This window comes from Zalophus californianus, chromosome 1, assembly GCF_009762305.2.
Source record: "Zalophus californianus isolate mZalCal1 chromosome 1, mZalCal1.pri.v2, whole genome shotgun sequence".
NCBI lineage: Eukaryota > Metazoa > Chordata > Mammalia > Carnivora > Otariidae > Zalophus > Zalophus californianus.
In genome coordinates, this window is record NC_045595.1 from 151,742,681 (window position 1) to 151,767,047 (window position 24,367).

At 36.1% G+C, this 24,367-nt stretch overlaps 1 protein-coding gene across 2 annotated transcripts in view; it reads left to right on the plus strand.

The window, feature by feature from the left end:
* Positions 1-24,367, plus strand: part of GSK3B (glycogen synthase kinase 3 beta) — a 205,888-nt gene that overhangs the window by 74,229 nt on the left and 107,292 nt on the right. For both annotated transcript variants that reach the window (XM_027587005.2, XM_027587006.2), the window contains exon 3: positions 21,930-22,013. In XM_027587005.2, the coding sequence (XP_027442806.1) occupies positions 21,930-22,013 (84 nt within the window). The remainder of the gene's footprint in view (positions 1-21,929; positions 22,014-24,367) is intronic.

A 24,367-nucleotide genomic window follows, 5' to 3' on the forward strand; every position in this document is an offset into this window, starting at 1 on the left:
CTTAAACCAAAAACAAAAATTAACTCAAAATGAATTAAAGACCTCAACATAAGGTCTAAAACCGTAAAACTTCTAGAAGAAAACATAGTAGTAAACTCTTTGACATAGGTCTTGGCAATAGGTTTTTGAGTCTGACACCAAAAGTAAAAGCAAACTAAAGCAAAAATAGGACTACATCATACTAAAAAGCTTCTGCAGAGCAAAGGAAATGATCAACAAAATGAAAAGGCAACCTACTGAATGGGAGAAATGCACTGAATGATATTCCATTGTATCCACGTATCGCAGTTTGTTCATTCATTCACCTATTGAAGGACATCTTGGTTGCTTCCAAGTTTGGGCATTTATGAATAAAGCTGCTGTAAACATTCATTTGCAGGTTTTGGTGTCGTTGTAAGTTTTCAGTTCTTTTGCATAAATACCAAGTAGCACAGTTGCTAGATTGTATGATAAGAGTTTGTTTAGTTTTGCAATAAATTGCCAAACTATCCTCCAAAGTGACTACAGAATGATTTTATATTCCTACCAGCAGGGAAAAGAGATTTCCTATTGCTCCACATGCTCATCAGCCTTTGGTGTTGTCAGTGTTTTAAATTTTAGCCATCCTAATAGGAGAGCAGTAGTATCTTGTTTTAATTTGCAATTTTCTGATGATTTATGATGTTGAACATCTTTTCATATGCTTATTTGCTATCTGTGTATCTTCTTTGATGAGGTGTCTGTTCAAGGCAATGCTCATTTTTAATGGTTGGTGGTTACTGTTGAGTTTTAAGAGTTCTTTATATATTTTGGATAACAGTGCTTTCTCACATATGTGTTTTGCAGAGATTTCTCCCAGTCTGTGACTTGTCTTTTCATTAGCAGAAGTTTTAAATTTTAATCAAAAGTCTAATTTGTCAATTTTTTCTTTCATGAATTATGCTTTTGGTGTTGTATCTAAAAAGTCACTGCCAAACCCAAGGAGACCTAGATTGTCTCCTCTGTTGTCTTGTACGTGTTTTATAGTTTTGCCTTTTCTATGATCTATTTTAAGTTGATTTTTGTGAAAGGTATAAAATCTGTGATTATGTTCATTTCTTTGCATGTGGCTGTCCAGTTATTCCAGCACTTTGTTGAAAAGACCATCCTTTCTTGATTGAAATGCCTTTGACCCTTTGTCAGAGTTCAGTTGACTATATTTGGTGGCTGTTTCTGGGCTCTGTGTTTTGTTCTAGTGATGTATTTGTATATCACACTTTTTTTTTTTTTTTTTTACCGTAGCTTTATGGTAAGCCTTGAAGTCAGTCAGTGACAGTTTTTTGATTGTTCTTCAATATTGTGTTCACTGTTGGATGTCCACAAAATAACTTGCTCGGATTTTGATTGGGGTTGCATTGAATCTATTGATTAGGAAGAACTGACCTCTTGACAATATTAAGTCCTCCTATCCATGCTTATGAAATATGTTTATTTAGATCTTTGGTTTCTTTCCTCAGAGTTTTATGGGTTTCCTCATGTAGATCTTGTACATATTTTGTTGGATTTATATGCAAGTATTTCTTTTTGGAGGGGTGCTAAATTGTATTGTGTTTTTAATTCTAAATTCCAGTTGCTCATTGCTGGTGTATAAGAAAGCATTTGACTTTTGTACCTTAAACTTGTACCTGCAGTCATGTTATAATCACTTATTAGTTCCAGGAGATTTTGTGGTTGATTCCTTGAGATTCTTTTACATAGACAACCAGGTCATTTGTAAACAAAGATAGTTTTATTTCTTCTTTTCCAATTTATATACCTTTTATTTCCTTTTTCTGTCTCATTATATTCTGTACAATGTTGAATGGGGGGGTGAGAAGTCTTTTTTGTCTTGTTCCTGTTCTTAGTAGGAAAACACCTAGTTTCTTCGTATTAAGTATGTTAGCTGTAGATTTTTGTAGCTGTTTTTAAATTTGATATAGTCTCATTTGTCTATTTTTGCTTTAGTGTCTTGTCCTTTTTGGTGTCCCCAAAGAAGGAAATCCTATCACTTGCCACAACAAGGATGAGCCTTAACGACATTATGCTAAGTGAAATAAGCCAGTCACCAAAGGTTAAGTACATTGCCAGCTCCAGTGTAGTGAAGCTCTTCCCCTGTATTTGCTTATAAGATTTTTATAGTTTTAGGTTTCATGTTTAGGTCTTTAATTCATTTTGAGTTAATTTTTGTGTGTGGTGGAGGTCAGGGTTCATCTTCATTCTTTTGCTTCTTGGTCCAGTTTTTCCAACACCCATATGCTTAAGAGATTGTCTTTTCCCCATTTTGTAGTCTTGGCACCATTGTTGAATGGCCATACATGAGGGTTTATTTCTGGTTCCTTCTGTTCCAGTGGTCTATATATTTGTTTTTATGCTAGTTCCATACTGTCTTGATTACTGTTGGCTTATAGTTTTCAAATCAAGAATTATTAGACTTCCAACTTTGTTCTTCTTTTTCAAGATTGTTTTGGCTATTTGGGGTCCCTTGAGATTCTATATAAATTTTAGGATTTTGTTTTTCTATTACTGCAAAAAATGCCATTGGAATTTTGATAGGGATTACATTGAATCTCTATATGGCTCTGGGTAGTATGGACATTTTAATGTTACTAAGTCTTCTAAGCTACAAGCATGGGATGCCTTTCCATTTATTTCTGTGTTCTTTGATTTCTTTTGGCAGTGTTTTATAGTTTTCAGTGTACAAGTCTACCTCCTTGGTTAGGTTTTTCTTAAGCATTGTATTTTTGGCACTATAGTAAATGAGATTGCTTTCTTTTTTGATTGGTCATTGTTAGTGTGTAGAAATACAACCAATTTTTAAGTGTTCATTTTGTATCTGAAACTTTGCTGAAATTGTTTCTTCGTTGTAACAGACTTTTTTTTTTTTTTAATTCCTTAGGGTTTTCTACATATAAGATCATCTCTGTGAACAGAGATAATTTTGCATCTTTTCCAATTTGGATGCCTTTTGTTATTTATTTTACTTGTCTAACTGCTCTGGCTGTTATTTCAAGTACTGTTTTGAATAGTGGCGGCAAAAATGATCATCCTTGCCTTGTTCCTCATTTTAAAGGAAAGCTTTCAGTTTCAATTTTTCACCAATGAATATGATGTTAAGGTGGGCTTTTCATTTTATACAGCTTATTATATTGAGGCAGTTTCCTTCTATTACTAGTTTGTTGAGCATTCCTATCATGAAAGAGTGTTGAATTTTGTTAACAATGCTTTTTCTACATCAGTTGAGGTGACCATTTGGTTTCTGTCCTTCATGTTGATAATGTGGTGTGTTTACATTCATTGATTTTTGTATGTAGAACCATCCTTGCATTTCAGGTGTAAATCTTTCCATTGCAGGTATAAAACTTGGTTGTGGTATATAATCCTTTCAGCATGCTGTTGTTTGGTTTGTTGGCATTTTGTTGATGATTTTTGTATCAGTATTCATCAGGAATATTGGTTTGTAGTTTCTCAATGTGTCCATCCTTTTATTTGTAAGGTATATGTGTCTTTTATTTAAATGGATTTCTTGTAGATTATATATAGTTGGGTCTTTTTAAAATTCATTTTTAAATTTTTATTTTTAAAAATTGAGATAAAATTGACATATAACATTGTGTAAGTTCTCTGTCTTTCATGTTGGTTTATTTAAGCCATTGATGTTTAAAGAGATGATTGATGTAGTTGGATCATATTTTTGCCATATTTGTTTACTGTTTCTATTTGTTGTCCTTGTTTCTTCTTTTTTCTTTCTCTCTTTTCCCGCAGTTGAGCATTTTATATGATTCTATTTTTTCTCCCCTCTCACAGTATCTATTATACCTTTTAAAACCTTTTTCAGTGGTTGGAGTTGAGTCTACAGTGTACATTTACAACTTTTTGAAGTGCACTTTCAAGTAACACTATACTCTGTCATGGATAGTGGACTTACCTTATGACAGAGTATTCCTAATTTCTGCTTTCCATTCCATATAGCACTGTTGTCATTATTTTCACTAATCCATGAGCTATAATTACTGAATACATTATCGCTGTTACTATTTTGAACTGTTGCTGCTAGATCAGTCAATTCTCTAATGCTCTTCCTTTCTTTACATAGATACAGATTTCTTACCTATGTCATTTTCCTTCTTTCTGATGAATTTTTTATTTTAACATTTCTTGGATGGCAGGTCTACTGTTGACAAATTTTGTCAATTTTTGTTTTCTGAGAAAGTCTCAATTTCTCCTTCACATTTGAAGAATAATTTTACTAGGTGCAGAATTCTAGATTGGTTGGTTTTTTTTTTCTTTCAACATTTTAAATATTTTACTTCACTCTCTTCTTGTTTGCATGACTTTTGAAGAGAAGAAGTTCAATGTAATTCTTACCTTTGCCTGCCTATGGGTAAGGTCTTTTTTTCTCCTCTGGCTTCTTTCAAGATTTCTTTTTTGTCTTTGTCTTTTACATTTTGAATATGATATGCCTTGGTATAGATTTTTTGGTATTAATCCTCTTTTACGTTTTTTTGAGCTTCCTGCATGTGTGGTTTGGTGTCTGACATTAATTTTGGGAAATTCTCAGTTGCTTCCAGTTCCTTTTTCTCTTCTTGTGGCATTACCATTTTACATATGTTACAACTTTTGTAGTTGCCTCAATAGTTCTTGGATATTGTCTTCTTTTTCATTTTTTTTTTCTCTTTGCATTTCAGTGTTGGAAATTTTGTTGACATTTCTTTAGGCTTACTGATTCTCTCCTTGGCCATATCCAGTGTATTGATCAGCCCATCAAAGGCATTGCTAATTTCTGTTACAGTGGCTTTGATTTCTAGCATTTACTTTTGAATCTTTTTAAAGTTTCCATCTCTCAGCTTACTTTACGCATTTGTTTTTGTGTGTTATCCACTTTTTCCATTAGAGCCCTTAGTGTGTTAATCAGTTGTTTTAAATTCCTAGTCTGATAATTTCAACATCCCCACTATATTTCAGTGATTCTGATACCTGCTATGTGTATTCACACTTTGATTTTTGTCTTTTAGTATTTTTTGTAATTTTGTGTTAAAAGCTGGGTATGATATATTCAGTGAACGTTACTTAGGTAATAGACCTTTATTTTGAGTTTTTGTTTATCTGGCAGGAGTTAGACTGTGTTTATTGTTTGCTGTAGCTGTAGATGTCAGAAATTGAAATTTCCTCTGGTGTCCCTTTTATTTTTTCTCCTGTTGTTTTTGGATTTCCTGAGAGACTTCTTAAATAAATTCTGAGACATGCATTTCTTCCCATTGTATTTCCCCATTATTATAGAGGAATCCTATTGATCTAGTGGTGAGGTGTGACAGGAGGAAAAGTGTTCTATAGTCTTAAAACTCATGTTTGAGTCTCTTAGTGAACCTGTGCTAAGTGCTTGACCTTTATAAATGCTTTTCAGTTTTTTGTCCCTCTTCCTTCCTCACAGGTGAGATAAGAAGGCTAGAGGGGGCTGGAGTTTTATATCTCCCTTTGTGCACGTGGAAAGCTAGATGAGGTTAGAACTGGGTATTTCCCTTTCCCCACTTTTAAGTTTAGAGAAGGCTAGAGTTGGGTATTTCTTTTCCCCCAGTTTAGTTAGCTTTGGTAGTATAGTTTTCCTTGAGGGCAACTGTTAAGAACAGAATACTCTGGGCCTGTTTATAAATGGCTACTTTTCTCATCTGCTTCCCTCAGGTTTTTCCTATATCTTCACTGTGAGGATCTGATAGAGCTTTAGAGATAAAACTGAGAAAAGCATGGGACGTGCCTCTCTGGATCTTTTAACTCCCAGACTTGTTCGTATTACTCCTATGTTAATTACAGTTTTAAGTTTTCCTCTACTGGTACTGGCTCTGTAGGCAGTTTCTGCTCCTGGGCTTCTGTTCCAGTAAGCTGTGATTCTGTGTATCTACCTGTCTTTCTCCAGTTTTTATGTCAGTGGTTTGCCATGTGACCTCAATTTTTTGGTGGATTTAAGAAGAGTTGTTGATTTTCAGTTTGTTTAGCTCTTTTCTTATTGTGAAGATGAGAGGGATGACTCCCAAGCTCCTTACATACTAGACTGGAGCCCAAAAGTCCTTACTTTGCTCATTTTATTTGTCTTTTTATTGTTGAGTAGAGGTCTTTATTCTGGATACAGATCCCTTATCAGATAAATGACTTACAAATGTTTTCTCTAGTGGGTAGGGCAGTCGGTAGAAACCTCGTTAGCCATAGCAAGGATTTTGGCTTTAAATCTCTTCAAAGTGGGGAGCCACTGGAGGTTTTAAACAGAGAAATCCTGTTATCTATCTTATATTTTAAAACATAAGATCACTCTGCCTGCTTTGTTAGATATAGATGGAAGGTCAACAGAGGGAAGCTGAACGACCATATAGCTGAGCAGAGGTATGCTGAAAGACTTACACTAGAAAGGTGGTGAGAAATGATCATTTCTTGGAGATACACACACACACACACACACACACACACACACACACACACACACACACACACACACACACACACACACACACACACACACACACACACGTTTTTATATTGAGTTAATCGTAAATACACCTGCAATTCTAAGAAATAATACAGAGATCCCATGTATCCTTTGCCCGGTTTCCCTTAATGGTAACATCTTGCAAAATTATAGTGCAATATCAAAACCAGGATATTGACATTAATACAATCCACCAGTCTTGTTGAGATTTCCCCAGTTATACTTGTACTCATTTGTGCATGCGTGTGTGTGTATGTACTTTTATACAGTTTTATTACATATGTAGTTTTGTGTATCCACTAGAACACTTCTTCATCACAAAGATCCTCATATTGCCATTTTATAACCATACCCGTTTCTCTCCCTGCCGTTCCTCTACTCTTAACCCCTAGTTTAAACCCTTGCAACAACCAGTAATCTGTTCCCCTTATCTGTAATTTTTTTATTTCAAGAATACCAGTGGAATCAAATACAGTATGTAACCTTTCGGGATTGGCTTTATTTGCTCAGCATAATTCTCTGGAGATTCATTAAAATTGTTGCATATATCAATAAATAGTTTTTTTTCTTTTTCTGAGTAGTATTTCATAGTGTGGTATACTATGGTTTGTTTATCCATTCACCTGTGAAAGACATCTGGTAGCTATTCTGAATAATACAGCTATGAAATTCATTTATAGGTTTTTGTGTGAGCATAAATTTCCATTTCAGTGGGGTAAAGGCCTACGAGTACAATTGCTGGAATCTTGGAGATACACACACACACACACACACACATTTTTCAGATTTTATTTTTAAGTAATCTCTATACCCAAAATGGGGCTCAAACTCGTAAGAGTTGCATGTTCTACTGGCCAAGCCAGCCACATGCCCTTTGGATATATTTTGAAGGTGGAACCAACAGTATTTCTTGACAGATTGAATGTGAGGTCAGAGAGAAAGAAGATTCAAGATTTCAAAATTTTTGACCTCCGCAGCTAGAAGAGTTGAATTGTCAGTAATTGAGATAGGATTGGGTGGAGCAGGTTTAAGGAAGATCAGGAATTTTGCTCATGGCATGTCGAGTTGAGATGCATATTAGACACAGAAGAATTGACATGTAGTTAGTTGGCTAAAAGATCCTGGAGTACATAGGAGAGTTCTAGTCTGGGGATATAAATTTGGGAGTCATCGCCTTTAAAGTCCTGAGACTGGAAGAGATCGTAGAGGTAGCTGAAAAGAGGTGAGACACCAAGTTCTGTCTATTCCATTGTTTAGAAAATAGAGAGATTAGGAAGAACTAGTAAAAGAAACAGTGAATTTGGCCAGGGAAGAAGGAGAAAATGTGGAGAAAGCATTTCAAAGAGTGACCAACTGATCATCTATTTTTGTGGAAACCATAATTGTAGCATGTAAGCATAATCCCTGTAGTAGCCTGAGATTTTAGTTGTGTTGTATTCTGGTGGTATTTGGATGATATGTCTCCTTTCTAGTTTCTTTTTAGTTGAGGAAAAAAGGGTTTTTGAGTTTTTGTTCATGTATTCAGAAAAGCTAATGGTTCCATGGAGGAGTTGCCAGTTAATATCCAACTTATGTGTACGCTTTCATGAAAAACCTTTTAAATTTAATGAAGTGTTCTTTATCTTTTCGAAACTCTCACATCATTTTTTTTTAATTTAATTATTTGACAGAGTATACAAGCAAGGGGAGCAGCAGAGGGAGAGGGAGAAGCAGGCTCCCCATTGAGCAGGGAGCCTGATGCAGGCCTTGTTCCCATAACTCTGGGATCATGACCTGAGCTGAAGGCAGCCGCTTAACTGACTGAGCCACCCAGGCACCCCTCACATCTTTTTTTTTTGATACCTCTAAAGGCAATTGTAAGTGCTTTCAATACTGAGGTCCTGTTTTGTTGTCACTGTATTCTTCAAGCATATAGTAATATAGTTGATGGAATTGAGTTACATTTTGTTGTGATAGTTAAGAACATGGGCTTAGGAATCTGACACACCTAGCTTAAATCTTGTTCCCTGCTCTTTGCCTGCAAATTCCTTAACCTCACTATGCCTTCACCCCCTTTCTAAGTGGGGATTGATAGTGTTGTCTACTTAATAGGTTTGTGGAGAGAATTAAATGAAGTCAGGAAGATAAAGTTCTTAGCAGGGTACCTGGCTCTTGATTTTCAGTAATCCTGTAGTTGTTGGCACTATCATTGTTATGGAATAATATTTCAAAGATACAGGGTTAAAACAGTGTTGTATTTAAGTTAGAGTTGACTTACATGCTCAGGCCTCTGAAAACTAAGCGTTTAAGAACCCTCACTTTTATATTTACTTCGGTCCATATTAGCTGGCTGGGAATAGAAGTCCTTTAGGCTCTCCAGGCATCCTTTCTGTTATTTCCCTTTCCTTTCCCCTTTCTGTGCTGGACAAGTTGTTTGTGGGACTGATGGGGAAAATTCGCATGTATGAATCCTGTTTATTATTCCTATAAAATTGGGATTTTTTTGTAGAAGATTTTAAGCCTGCCTGAGCAGTATATATAACTATAATTTACAATTTACGTTTTTATTTATATACTAATTATAGTAATGTAAAAGAAAAATGTTACTGTAAATTTCCAGAACATTACTTGATATTAGAAAGTCCACTCTGTATATGAGATAAATATATATAACATATATATATTTTATATATATCAGGGTATATATACTAAGTGCGAATGAAATTGAATATATAAGGAACTTTCTTTCCTTGGCTTTTAGAGCAGGAAATGGCAAACTGTGTGCCTGTTGCCTATTTTTGTAAATAAAGTTTTATTGGAACATAGGCACGCCAATTCCTTTACATATTGTTACTGATTGCTTTTCCACCATAACTGTAGAGTTAAGTAATTGCAACAGAGACTATAGCCTGCAAGCCAAAGTATTTATAATCTGGCCCTTTATAGAAAATGTTTTCTGACCCTTATTCTAGGTTATTATTTTGGTGGCTCATCTTTTACAGCCTTGCTCATTCTCAATTTCTTGTATGATTCCTTTTCATCTGTCTGCCTACATGTTGATATTCTCCAGGATCTTCTTGGGAATGTCTTACCTGTCTTGGGGCATTTGTGATACCACTGTCCAGGTTATACTGCCTGACCAGTTTATTAGTGTCCTTTATAGACTTGTCTGCTGCTGGAGACTCTGGCTACTTCTTTTTCTTATTTTACAGGCAATTTTATCTACTCCCGTGGCTTCAAGAACCATCTAGACCTCTTGCTAGAGGATAAGATGAACATATCAGATTGCTTTCTGGACTTTTCCATTTCTCTGTCCTTCAGTCATTTCAATAAACGGTGTCCCAAACTGAACTCATTTCTTTCTTCCAAAACAGCTTCCTAGGCCAGTGAACTCTACTGTCGTGTTAATAGTCACATGAGTCAGAAGCTTGGTGTAGTTATCACTCTCCTCCTTCTGGTTACCAAACCTATAGCAGCAGGTGCTCAAAAAACTGTTGATCTGCCTCTCAGTTGATCTGTCATTCTCTTCCTTCTGTTTTTACTTTTTTCTACCTAAGTGCAGGTCCTAGTTTAATTTATCTTCTCTTCCTTAAAAACTTTTTTTTCATAACCAGTGATCTTTGCGAACAAACCTCTTGCTTAGAGCAGATCAGTGGTCCTTCATGGCTTGTAGTATTCACACTTTTTAGACTTTCCACCAGGACCCTTTCCAGAATTTTTCAAGGTACTAATAAGCAAATTTTTCTTAGGTCCAATCCCCATTTACCTGTAGCACTTTCTGAGTGAGCTAGAGTTTTCACATTGTATTATAAATGTTGGGTTGGCTTACCCATTAGAATATGAAATCTTTAAGGACTATGAATTTTATACACTCAGAGTCCTGGTTCTGACACATCGTTGGCTTCAAAATAATTGTTGTACACGTGGAGTTATTTTCAGATGATATTCTAGCTAATTGTAGGGTCTTTGGAGGCATCTGAATTTATTTTGTAATCAAAGATTTGGAGATGGATTAAACAGTTTTTCAGTCCTAATATGATTACAAAGGATGGGTGATGGAACTCTGGATGATCCTTTTTTAAAGAAGATTTTATTTATTTATTTTGTTAGAGCACGTGCACACGAATAGAGAGTGGGGGAGGGAGAGAATCTCAAGCAGACTCTGCTGGGTGTGAGCCCGACTTGAGGCTCGATCCTAAGACCCTGAAATCATGACCTGAGCCAAAACCAAGAGTTGGATGTTTAACTGACTGAGCCACTCAGATGCCCCTGGATAATCCTTTTTTGAGGAAGATGTGTTTTGGAAAAATAGTCTTTGAAGCAAAACTTTTGAAGTCAATCCTATTTTACTATATTTTATGAAAGTGGGGCTTTCTGTGGTAGGAAAGATCCAATAGAATGAAATTTGGTGAAGAAGAAAAGATGATAGCCATAGGCTGCCTACCATATATCCACAGTATTATTAAGCTTGCTGGTTGTTACTTCATCTAAAAGTTTGCTTTTCCATTAATGAACTTTATATAAGGGTACATAGAGTACCCTTTTGGGAATCACTTGACTCAATGCTTTTTAGCTTTTGGGAGGTTTTCTTTTTCCCTTCCTTTTTTTGAAGTGTGAGGTGTCAAATGATGTAAAATTAAACATAGCCTCTGTCTGTTTAGAGGAGGATATATGTTAATGACTGTTGCTTAAACCAAAAGGAAAATTTTTCCTTTAAATGTGGCTTTCAGGTTTTCTTATATGGGTGTGGTATTTATTCCATCTTGAGCAGTTATTCTGTTTTTCTAGATGGGAATGGTAAATAAGAATTTAGTTTACCTATAATTTTTTATCTTTTCTATATTGGAAAAAAATTGCCTTTATATAGTTGGATTTTAAATGGATTTTAAATTTTTAACTATGATCTTGTAGTAAGAAATACATTTTACTTTGCAACCCAGTGCACAGAAAAATAACTGAAATAAGTTTGGTTAGAAAGTCCATAGTCTTACTATATTAAAGTTCTTATTCTCTTCTTCTTACCACCCCCTTCTCAATCCTGATTGGCTGAACCCATAATTTGGAAAATACTAGTCTATAGCAAGTTGTAAGGTAGAAGCAATTCCAGAAGCAGGTTATTTATTCTGTGAAAGACAAAGTAACCAGAGTATTGAGAGCTCTGTGGCTGATATAGGAAGATATAAAATTCAGCTTTTCCTGTTAAGGCACTTACATAGTAAGTTAGTTGGACAAGTGGTGTGGGTGTGTTTCTCTACAGTCACTGCAATGTAATATCTGATTTCTTATACTCGATCTTAGCCAAAAGGCCAAGAAGCGATATGTCTGATTTCTATAAAGTACTTTTTAAAAAGTATTCTTTTATATGACATCATTGAACTATAGTTTGCAAAAATAAAAAAGAACCAAGAGAGTATATAATAAATTCCAAAATATTTCTAGGTGCTGCAAGAATTTAGAGATCAGAGAAATTAGTGAGTTGGAGCAGCTGGGGATGGCCTTTTCAAAGAGGTGGGAGTTAAATAGGAACTTTAAAGATGGGTAGAATGTGGTAAGTGGGGGGGAGAGTGTAAACATTCCAGTGATGGTGTGATCAGTGGCTTAGAATTGGGAATGAAATAATAGTGTCAGAAAGAGAAGTGGAATCTAGTTATGATCACATTGGTTATGAGTGGAAGATAAGATGAAGCTAATAAGAAGGAACTATAATATGAAGTGATTTAGACTTTATCTGGTCGGACATGGGAATATCTCTAGCTCTCAGGATTTACTTTGTCTGCTAATATTGCCACTCCAGATCTCTTTTGGTTGCTGTTTGCATAGTGTATCTTTTCCCATCCTTTTCCTTTCAAGAACTATTTGTCACTTTGAATCTAAAGTATGTGTACTGTAGAAAGAATGTAGCTGGAGTTTTCTTTCTTATCCAGTCTGACAATCTCTGCTTTTGATTGTGTGCTTAGTTAATTACATATCATGTAGTTTTTGTTAGGATGGGAATTACCTGTGCCATGGTGCTCTTTGTTTTGTTTCTCTCTCATGTTTTTGTTCCTCTGCTCACCTGTATTGCCTTCATTTTTTAAGGTACCATTGTAGGTCCAGGGTTGATTTCTTTTCTTTTCTTTTTTTTTTAGCTTTCCAAAAATTATTTTCTTAGTGGTTACTTTAGGAATTACAGTGTACATTTTAGTTTATCATTCTGCTTTGGGTTTTACTAACTTAATTCCAGTAAAACATAGCACCCTTTCACCAATATAGCTTCATTTTCCCATCCCTCTTTTTCTACCATTATTGTGCGTGTTACATCTATGTATGTTATAAACCCAATAATACACTGTTATTGTAATTGCTTTTTTTAAATTAAGTATTTGGTGAAATTAAGGGAAGAAAAAATGTATTTATACAGTCTTTATATTTTTTTAATTATATTTACCATTTCTGGTGCTCTCATTTCTCCTTGTGGATCAAATTACCTCCTGATGGTCATTTCTTTTCAGTCTGAGAAACTTGGATTAGAATTTCTTAAAGTCAGGTGTTCTACTGTAGAATATTCTCCACTTAAAAAATAAATTGGGGGTGGGGGTGCCTGGATGGCTCAGCCGGTTAAGCATCTGCCTTCAGCCCAAGTCATGATCTTGGGGTCCTGGGATCGAGCCCCACATTGTCAGGCTCCTTGCTCAGAGGGGAACCTGCTTCTCCCTCTCCCTCTGCCGCTCCCCTGCTTGTCCGCGCGTGCTCTCTCTCAAATAAATAAAGTCTTCAAAAGAATAAAAATAAATCTGGGAATGTATTTTTCCTTTCATGTTTGAAGAATAATTTTTCTGTATATACCATTCTTAGTTGACAGGATTTTTAGGTTTTTTTTTTAAACGATTTCATTTATTCATTTGAGAGAGAGAGAGAGACAGAGAGCACAAGCAGGGGGAGGGGGAGAGGGAGAGGGAGAAGCAGACTCCCTTTGAGCTGGTAACCTGACATGGGGCTCGATCCCAAGACCTGGAGATCATGACCAAAGCCTAAGGAAGATGCTTAACCATCTGAGCCAGTCAGGTGCCCCAGGATTTTTAAGTTTTATTTTATCTTATTTTTTGCCTTCTGGCCTTCATCAGTCTGATGATTAATCAGCTATTATTGTATTATTTTTCCCATGTATGTTATAAGCCATTTTTTGCTATTGCTTTCATGATTTTTTTCTTTGTGGCTTCAGTTCAAAAGTGATGTGCCTAGATGTGAATCGCTTTGTATTTATCCTTTTGGAGTTCATTTAGCTTAGGGCTCCTTAAGCTTTGTGGTCAGTAGATTAGTGTTTTTCATCAAATTTGGGGAGTTTTCAGCAGTTATTTCTTCAAATATTTTTTCTCCTTTTTCATTTTCCTCTTTTTTTGTATGCTGCCTTTATACATATGTTGGTAGGTGTGCTGTTATCCTACTTGAGGCCTCTGAGGCCCTGTTCATTTTTCTGCAGTCTTTCTTTCCTTTTGTTCTTTCAGTTGGATAATTTATTTCTCTGTTTTTAAGCTCACAGATCTTTTTTTAAATGGCATCTCAAATCTTATCTTGAGCCCATAATGAATCTTTTACTTTGTTACACTTTTCAACTCTAGTATTTCCAGGTTTAAAAAGTTAGTATTTCTTTATTGAAATTTCCTACGTGTGTAATTGTCATATTTTTCTTTAATTTTTAATATATGATTTCCCTTAACTCTTTGAACATATTTATTCTATATTTTAAAAGTTTCCCAGGTTTCTTGAGATATAATTGATATATAACATTGTGTTTGTTTAAGATGCACAACATGTTCATTTGATGTACTTACATATTGCAAAATGATTACCACCACCATTAACTAAGATGTCACACCTTATAATTACCATTTCTTTTCGTTCTGAGAACATATAAGATCTACTCTTTTAGCAACTTTGAAATATATGGTATGGTGTTACTAACTATTGTCACCATGGTGTAGGTGAGATTCTCAGGATTTATTCATGTTATAACTAGAAGTTTGTACTCTGACCACCATCTCTTTTCCCCACTCTCCAGCCCCTGGTAACAACCCTTCTAGTCTCTTTGTATGTATTTGAGTTTTTATATTCCACATATAAGTGATATATGGTATTTGTCTTTCTTGTCTGATTTATTGCACTTAGCAAAATGACCTCAAGGTCCATCCATGTTGTAAATGTCAAGATGTCATTTTTCTGGCTGAATGATATTCCTATCTATATCACATTTTCTTTATCCATTCATCTGTTGATGGACACTTAGCTTGACTTGGCTGTTATGAATGATGCTGTAGTGAATATGAGAGTACAGGTATCTCTTCAAGATGATGATTTTAACTTTGGGATATATACCCAGAAGTGTAATTGCTGAATCATGGTAGTTCTGTTTTTAATATTTTGAAGAACCTCCATACTATTTTTCATAGTAGCTGCATCAATTTAATTTCCTACCACCAGTACACAAGGGTTTCCTTTTCTCCACATCCTCATCACCACTTTATCTCTTATCTTTTTGATGATAGGCATTCTAACAGGTGTGAAGTGATATCTCATTGTGGTTTTGACTTGCATTTCCCTGACGATTAGTGATGTTGAACACTTTTTCATTTACCTGTTGGCTATTTGTATGTGTTCTTTGGAAAAATGTCTATTCGGGTCTTTGCCCAGTTTTTAATTGGCTTGTTTGTTTTTTTGCTGGTGAGTTGTATGAGTTCTTTATATATTTTGGATATTAACCCCTATCTCATATATGATTTGAAAGTATTTTCTCCCATTACATAGGTTGCCTTTCATTTTGTTGATGGTTTTATTTGCTATGCAAAAGCTTTTTAATTTGATGTAGTTCTGCTTGTTTATTTTTGCTGTTGTTGCCTTTGCTTTTGCTGTCAAATCTAGAATATCATTTCTAAGACCAGTGCCAGGCAGCTTATGTTTTCTTCTAGGAATTTTGTGGTTTCAGGTCCTTATGTTTTTTCAGTAGAATAGCTACTTGTATTCTTGTCTGCTAAATTCAACAGCTGTGTCTACCCAGAGTCACTTTCTATTAGCTCCTTTTTTCATTTTAAACCTAAGAGTAAGTCAGTTCTTTCTGTTATCTGTATGTCTCACATTTTTTATTCCTTTCTTAAAAATTGTTTTATATTTTTACAGTTGGACATTTCAGATAATATATTGTAGCAACTCTGGATTCTGATTATTTTTTAAATCTTCCTTAAGGTTGTTATTTTGGGATTTTCCTTTTTTTCCCCTTTTTTTTGTTACTTACCTGCATCTAATCTGTAGAATCTTTTACCTTCACAGTTTGAAGCCCCTAAATTCTGTGTTAATTTTTTTATTCTAACTTTAATTTTTTAGCCTGATTTCTTTTTTTTCCAGAGGCTATTTCTGTATAGTTTAGTGGGCAGGCAGTTATTGGTTAGAGATTGTGCTCAAACATCTTGAGTTTATAAGGCTTCCATCATTTTTTGATGATTCTGTACATGGTTGGGGGGCATCCATTTAAAATTTGGCCAGTTTTTAAGTTGGCCTCAGCTTTTTCTCTGAGGTCCTATTGGGTTTCCCCTGTATATGTGCACAGCTTTTCAGTCAGCCAGGAATATGTGAAGAGGTTATTTAGCCCCTCTGTGCATCTCATGTCCAGGATTTCCCTGTTAAATTTTTTAGTGTTCTGCCAAGTCTGTCATTTTCCCCAGATGGGACTTTTATCCTCAGGGTAACAGAGCTGTGAGCTTTCTCACTTTGTTTCCTATCAGATTTACCATTTTTACTGCCAGTGCCACTGGCATTGGGTTTTTCTCTCTTTTCTAAATGATGGTAGCCCCCTCTCAAGGCAAAATTCCTCGTTTTCATGGCCAACTTTGCCCTGGTAAAATTGCCTCAATCTCTGAGCTGGGCAGTGGTGGTTGGAGATGGGAGCATCCTCTGGCAAAAAGGCCACTGATCAAGGGGAACCCTCTTACACTGTTGGTGGGAATGCAGGCTGGTGCAGCCACTCCGGAAAACAGTATGGAGGTTCCTCAAAAAGTTGAAAATAGAGCTACCCTACAACCCAGCAATTGCCCTACTGGGTATTTACCCCAAAGATATAAATGTAGTGATCCAAAAGGGTACGTGCACCCCAGTGTTTATAGCAGCAATGTCCACAGTAGCCAAACTATGGAAAGAGTCTAGATGTCCATCAACAGATGAATGGATAAAGAAGATGTGGTATATATACAATGGAATATTATGCAGCCATCAAAAAAACCCGGAATCTTGCCATTTGCAATGACTTGGATGGAACTAGAGGGTATTATGCAAAGTGAAGTTAATCAGAGAAAGACATGTATCATATGATCTCACTGATCTGAGGAATTCTAAATCTCAGGAAACAAACTGAGGGTTGTTGGAGTGGTCGGGGGTGGGAGGGATGGGGTGCCTGGGTGAGAGACATTGGGGAGGGTATGTGCCATGGTGAACGCTGTGAATTGTGTTAAGACTGATGAATCACAGAGGCGCCTGGGTGGCTCATTTGGTTGAGCGACTGCCTTCGGCTCAGGTCATGATCTCAGGGTCCTGGGATCGAGCCCCACATCAGGCTCCCTGCTCCGCGGGAGGCCTGCTTCTCTCTCTCCCACTCCCCCTGCTTGTGTTCCCTCTCTTGCTGTCTCTCTCTGTCAAATAAATAAATAAAATCTTTAAAAAAAAAAAAAAAGACTGATGAATCACAGACCTGTACCTCTGAAACAAGTAATACATTATATGTTAAAAAAAAAAAAAAAAAAAGGGGAAACCGGAGGGGGAGACGAACCATGAGAGACTATGGACTCTGAGAAACAAACTGAGGGTTTTAGAGGGGAGGGGTGTGGGGGGATGGGTTAGCCTGGTGATAAGCATTAAAGAGGGCACGTATTGAATGGAGCACTGGGTGTTATACACAAACAATGAATCATGGAACACTACATCAAAAACTAATGATGTAATGTATGGTGATTAACATAATAAAATAAAATTTTTTTAAAAAGCCATTGATCCCCACTGTCCCATCTCCAGTGTCTAGCAGTTTTTCAAGAGTAAATGCTACTTGATTTGTTGTTGCCTTTGATTGATTTCCAGAGCCTTGAAATGGTTGTTTTCTACAGTATAGTCCTTTTTTTTTTTTTTTTTAAGCTTTATTTTGAGGGAGGGAGGGAGAGAGCTTATGCCCACATGTGCAAGCGGGAGTGGGGGAGGGGCAGAGGAAGAGAGAGAAAATCTGAAGCAGACTCCCCACTGAGCAAGGAGCCCAACCCAGAGCTGGATCAGGACCCTGAGACCATGACCTAACTGAGAGTAAGAGACACTTAACCAACTAAGCCACCCAGGCACCCCTACAATGTTGTCCTTGTTATAGGTGTTTTGTGGGGCGACGGATTTACCAATCTCTTTATTCCACGATAGCTGGAAATATTGCCTCTATTTAAACTTTCTAACTTCTTACTCCTTCCCCCGTGTCTTCCAGGCCCACTTTAATTCACTCTGGTCAGGCTTTTGTTAACTACTGTTCTACTGAAGCCACTTTTATTAAGAGTCACTGGCATCCTGCATTTATCCTTTCCAATTATCAGTTTTCTGTTTTCATCTTAATCAACCTTTCAGCAGCTTTCGGCATAAATGGTCACTCCCCTTTTTCTGAAAACTTTTTTTAATTGCCTTCTAAGATAATACTATCTCCTGTTTTTCGTCTTACTTCATTACTTTGCCACGTGATCCACTCCTCTCGTACCTCTTCAGTCAAATGCTCTTCCCCTGAGCTATACCCCCTCTCTCGTACCTCTGAATATTTATTTATGTATTTTGGTCTAAACTTCTTCCCTGGGTGATACCATTGGGTTCCCTTGCTTTAAGTTCCCTTTATGAAGATGACCCCCTGATGCATATTTCCAGCTTCAACTTCTACCTTGAGCCTCATAGTATTTTCACTTGGACGGCTAGTAAACATTTCAAACTTAATAGATGGAAAACAGAACTCTTGAACCACTTTCCCCATCAAATTTATTCTCTTCAAGAGTTTTTAGAATGATCTTTTAAAAGGGTAAATCAGATTATGTCATTTTCCTGATCAAAACATTGGCTTTCCTTTACATTTAATGTGAAACTCAGTTTCTTACCATGATTAAAAGAGTTTATAGACATACCGCCTGCCTACCTTCTCTGAACTTTTCTTCTCTTCCTTTACTCAATCACATTACTCTTTAGCTATTTCTTGAATATGTCATGTCCACCTCTAGCTGTTCACATTTGGAGGTTCCTATAAACTGCATTGCTCTTCCCCCATACCTTCACATGGTTCTCATCATCATATCATTCAGGTTTGTGTTCCGATCTTACCTCCTTTGTGAGGTGTATTCTGACTTCCCTATCCAAAATACAGCTCCTTGTCTATATCATGCTCTATCTCCTTAAGCTATGTGAAAATATATTGCTTCTTCCTCACTGTCCTCCATAGACTGTAAGTTTCATGAAGATAGGAACTTAGTCTTGTTCACTGCCATATCCTTAACATTATGGACGATGCCTGGCATAGAATAGGTGTACAGTATTTGTAGAATAACTGTTTTCTATAGAATTAGTTTGTCATTAGTGAATTATTAAAGAATGACTTAGTAACAATGGCTAGGCTTGTGATAGTTGTATGTTTAAGTGCATTCAGGCATTAACTCTGTTTGCCTAATGTTGGCATGATTAATACTTATAAATGTTGCTCTATGAAACTTATATTTTAGACCTTTTAGGAAATTTTAAAATGAGAAAATTTAAGACTTTAAAAAGAATAGAATATGTCAAAAGAGTAAGGGTAGATGAATATTTAGGTCCATGTATTTGCTTCACTTATGCATTCTTTCTGGTAAAAGATAGTATACATAAACTTATACAACTTCTGTTACCTGAGAATTTAATAGTTCTCTTTTATAACTTGGTTAATGAGTCTGGAAAAATGGCTTATTTTTTTTTTTAAGATTTTATTTATTTGACAGAGATAGCGAGAGCAGGAACAGAAGCAGGGGGAGTGGGAAAGGGAGAAGCAGGCCTCCCGCGGAGCAGGGAGCCCGATGTGGGACTCGATCCCAGGAACCTGGGATCATGACCTGAGCCGAAGGCAGACGCTTAACAACTGAGCCACCCAGGCGCCCAAAAATGGCTTATTTTAACATAGTTGGCTATGTTGAAAAACAATCTTAATGTCTATATATTGTGACAGCCGTGAGTCTTAGCTTACACTAGCAGTTCTTCCACAAAACTATCCATATAGATGTGAACTGGCAAAGTATAGACATACTTCTAGACTTAGCATCAGTTTAAAATGCAAATAGACACAGTTTTGAAATTGGTAAAGTTTTTTTGTGTTCTCTGTCACAGTTAAAACTCAGAATGTGACTTGAGTTGTTATCTTTATTAAAGGAATAATACTGTACTGTCTGAGTTTTTGTTTATTGCTTCAGCTATAAACATTTTATAACAAGTAATGGGATGAAAGATTGATGTTCTATAAAAGAATTTTATTTTTTAAAAAAGATTTATTTATTGAGAGAGAGCATGAGTGGAGGGAAGGGCAGAGGGAGAGGGGGAGAGAGAATCCTTAAGCGGATTCCCCACTGAGTGCGGAGCCTGACGTGGGGCTCCATCCCAGGACCCTGGTATCGTGACCTGAGCTGGTATCAAGAGTCAGCTGCTTAAAAGAGTCAGCTCTTACCAGGTGCCCCTATAAAAGAATTTTAAATATCACTGTACATGAACCCAGCTCTCACAGTCCATTTAAAGGGATAGAGGATAGTCCTTTCGAGTTTTTAATTTCCCTGAGATGACATGCTAGAACAATCAGAGAGCCAGTTGGAAGATTCTAGAGGAAGAGAAACAATTTGCGTATTTCTGGTACCATCTTCTAAGAACTGGAGCCCACTCTGCTCTAGAATAGTTCTGCTTACGAGGTTCCTCATCTGCTGTGCAATCCCCAGCCCCTCTTTTTTTGGCCCTTTGTTCCTAACCAAAAAGCATTTTTCCTTCCAGATTCCCAGGTATATAACTATGTTTTATAGCCCTTCCAAAATTTTGAAATTTTATATTTCCTGTCCACATAGCTAGTACTTTGTAATATTTTCTCTGTGTTATGTAATTTGGCCTTTATTTACTGGACTTCTGATAGCCAAGTATATTTTTGGAATTTATCTTCTTTGTTAATATATACTCTTCATTTATTACTGCAAAAACTTACATTGTTAGGAAGTCATTATTTAGTGTTTTCATGAAGAATGAACATAACTTTGAAATTCCCCAAAGGAAAAAGTTATTTGTGTGGTCTGTAAATTTATCAGGACTGCACAGTTTCTAGTATGCCATATTTTAATTTAGCAACTGAGCCCTTCTTATGGGCTCTCAGATTTTTTTTTTTTACACTGTATCTTGGAAGTTAGGAGGGCTTGTAAGAGCTCTTTGCACCCAAATTCATTTGTTGAGTGAGAAGTTTGATTTTTATTATAGTTGCAAAAGATTACATTACTAATAGCTTATTCCAGATATCTCTTAAATACTATACACACTGCTTCTCAAGCTATTAGTGGTGAAATACTAGTTTTAAAAATTTCCAGTTCAGGGGTGCCTGGGTGGCTCAGTTGGTTAAGCGACTGCCTTCAGCTCAGGTCATGATCTCAGGGTCCTGGGATCAAGCCCCACATTGGGCTTCCTGCTGGGCGGGAAGCCTGCTTCTCCCTTTCCCACTCCCCCTGCTTGTGTTCCCTCTCTCGCTGTCTCTCTCTGGGTCAAATAAATAAAATCTTTAAAAAAAAAATTTCCAGTTCATCAAAGACTGATATTTTTTAAAAATACAATAGAAATCAGTTACTAGAAAAGTGAAATTTAAAAAAATACAAAATATAGGCCCCACTCTTCATTACAAGATTCACAGATATGAAATTATTCTATCAAATTGCTATAAAACATTCTAAGCACTTATTCTCAATTTCTGTATTTTTCTTACTGCAGAGTAGCAGAAAGTAGTAGACTAGTAACATAGACTAGTAACAAATAGGTTGCAGGTCAGCATTGGTCTATAGACCATACTTTTTATTTTGTTTAAATTTTTTTTATTTTTTAATTTTTAATTTTTAAAAATTTTAATTAAAGTATAGCTGACATAATATTAAAAATTAAGTTCAGGTGTACAATGTAGTGATTGTACAACACTTACGAAATTCTCACCATGATAAGTGTATTACAGTATTATAGACTATATTCCCTATGCTTTACTTTCATCCCCATGACTTACTTATTTTACAGTGGGCAGTTTGTACCTCTTAATCCCCTTTACCTATTTTGCCCAGGCCCCCACCCCCTAGACCATACTTTTTGGTAACATATCTATAGCCTGCTCTTTGTAGTGTTTAATGTTATGAGTTCTTAGAATCTTAGTCAATATGGTGAATAGCATTTATCCTTTAAAAAATATTTTCATGTGTTTCCTTTTCAGAACCGAGAGCTCCAAATCATGAGAAAGCTAGATCACTGTAACATAGTCCGATTGCGTTATTTCTTCTACTCAAGTGGTGAGAAGGTAGGTCTTGCAGAAAGTGTGTACTGAATATTGTGATAGACTTGTTATTCTTCTAAAAATAGTCATCATTCTCCACCCTACCCCCCACCTTAGCACAACTAGCAGAACAGTTTTGCTAATTGAATGGAAGAACTCTAAAACACAGGCCCTAGTGATTCTGAGCTCAAGATATAATCATTGAATATCATTAGTTATATCAGAAATTGTTTATGAAATAATAAAGGGAATGAATTTTTAAGAATTTTCTTTTTTCGAATATCCGTCTTTAGTTCTTTATACATACGTATATATATTTTAAACCTTCTCTGTTCCTTATGTGCTTCTGGAGCCGCTCCCATGATAGTTCCACCTGTTTATTAGAGAGTGGAAAATTATGTGGAATTTAAGTGGAATTATGTGGAATTTAAGTGGAAGTACTGGAGGGAAATGGGAAACAGGAAGACTTTGGTAGGACCAGAATGAGACTTAAAGAGTGGGAGGCAAGTTTAACCTACCTTTGGCGAGGGAAAAAGAAAGGTGTAATATTACAGAGCTTGTTTTAAGTGGTCACTATTTATGATCACATTTAATTTTGTGAAAGCAAAGGATAATTAAAGGAGACTTTGTGCTGTGTATCCCTGGCCCTTTTTTGGTCTTTCCATTCAGATGATGACAATAACTGATGTCATTGTGCTCACTGGAGTTTGGAAGCACAGAAAGTTAGTTTCTTCTTTTTTACCTGCTTCTTTCTGCCTGTTCACTGTCCCTTCCCAGATTCAATATTTCCTTACATTTCTGCTTCACTGGTTTGGGGTGAGAGGGCAGGGCAAATAATAAACCACTTAATCTTTTTGGCTAAACAAACACGACTTTGGATAAGACCATTTGATTTTTTTTTTTTTAAGATTTTATTTACTTATTTGACAGAGAAATAGCACAAGTAGGCAGAGAGGCAGGCAGAGGGAGAGGGAGAAGCAGGCTCCCCGCGGAGCAGGCAGCCTGATGTGGGACTCGATCCCAGGACCCTGGGATCATGACCTGAGCTGAATGAAGGCAGCCGCTTAACTGACTGAGCCACCCAGGCGCCCTGACCATTTGATATTTTGGACTTCAGATTTCTGGTATATACTATCTGAAGTTCCTAGATTCGAAATTCCTCTTGATTTCTAAGCACAGTATTCTTTTTACTTCATATAACTATTTCCCAGTGTACCAGTGCTTAACCATTTTCCATTAAATTTTATTTAGATTATTTCCTTAGAAGTTCTTTTTTTCATGTCATCCTATAATATGGGAAGATACCTATGTATTAAGCCACAATTGTGATATACCTCCTATAGATATATAAATGTTAAATATTTGTATGTGTTTGTGTCAGTCATAGTTTTAGCAACCATAATTAGCAAATTGGCTCCTTAGTGACTCTTGTTTCTCAGGTATTTGTATTTGGGACTGTAAGCCCTTGTAAGTATTTGAGCTCTTTTGTTTCGAAAGCCAGTTATGAGGTTCATGCCTACTTTTTTTTTTTTTTAACCTAGCAAACAGCCTATTATGTCTTTAACGTATCCGTTTTGACATGTCTTTACTTTTTCCTGTCCCTTCCCAAATAAAATTATGGAACATCTGTTACATTCACAGCACTCTTATAATGGAATTTTGCATCCTCATGACTTTTTGTTATTAGATGCTAGACATTATAATACCCCAGGGAGAAAGTAAAGGTCAGAATTATTTGTTCCATGAACCAATAGATTACATGGAGATTGGTTTGCAGAGGCCTCCTTTCAAAGCCCTTAAACATTTTCTCATGATTACTTTATTTATATAGCTTTCCCTCTACAGCAGACACTGTTTTTAGCACTTTACAAATATTAACTCATTTAATGCTTACAAAGATGAAGAACAGAAAAGGAAGAATCAAACTTTTGAATATAAGGCTCTATTTGTGGCAGCATCAAAAGGTTTACCTATGTGGTTTTGGTCTGGTGAAAGCCTTGATCACAGTCTGCCCTCACCCTCACTTAATCCTGCCTTGGGAGTGACACTGGACTGTTATCTGTGTACCCCAGAGGGTGGATTTTCCTCCCTGCTGCTGTTCAGAGCTGCTTATTATCATAAATGGTCTTACAGATAAGGAGCAATTGAGAAGTCATTAAGGGAGGTTAACCAGAAGGACACCGAACCCCTATTATAAAAAAGAAATGTGCTTTCTAATGTTTTATTTATCTCAGACCTTTCTCTTGAGCTTTATAAATTTCTGAAATGAAAAAAATAAAGATTCCTCTTAATTTTGGATAGCTTCATTTAAAAAAAATAGAAAGAAAAGTTGTGATATATTGCTGAAAATAATGATCCTTCCTTAACAAAAAAGGAAG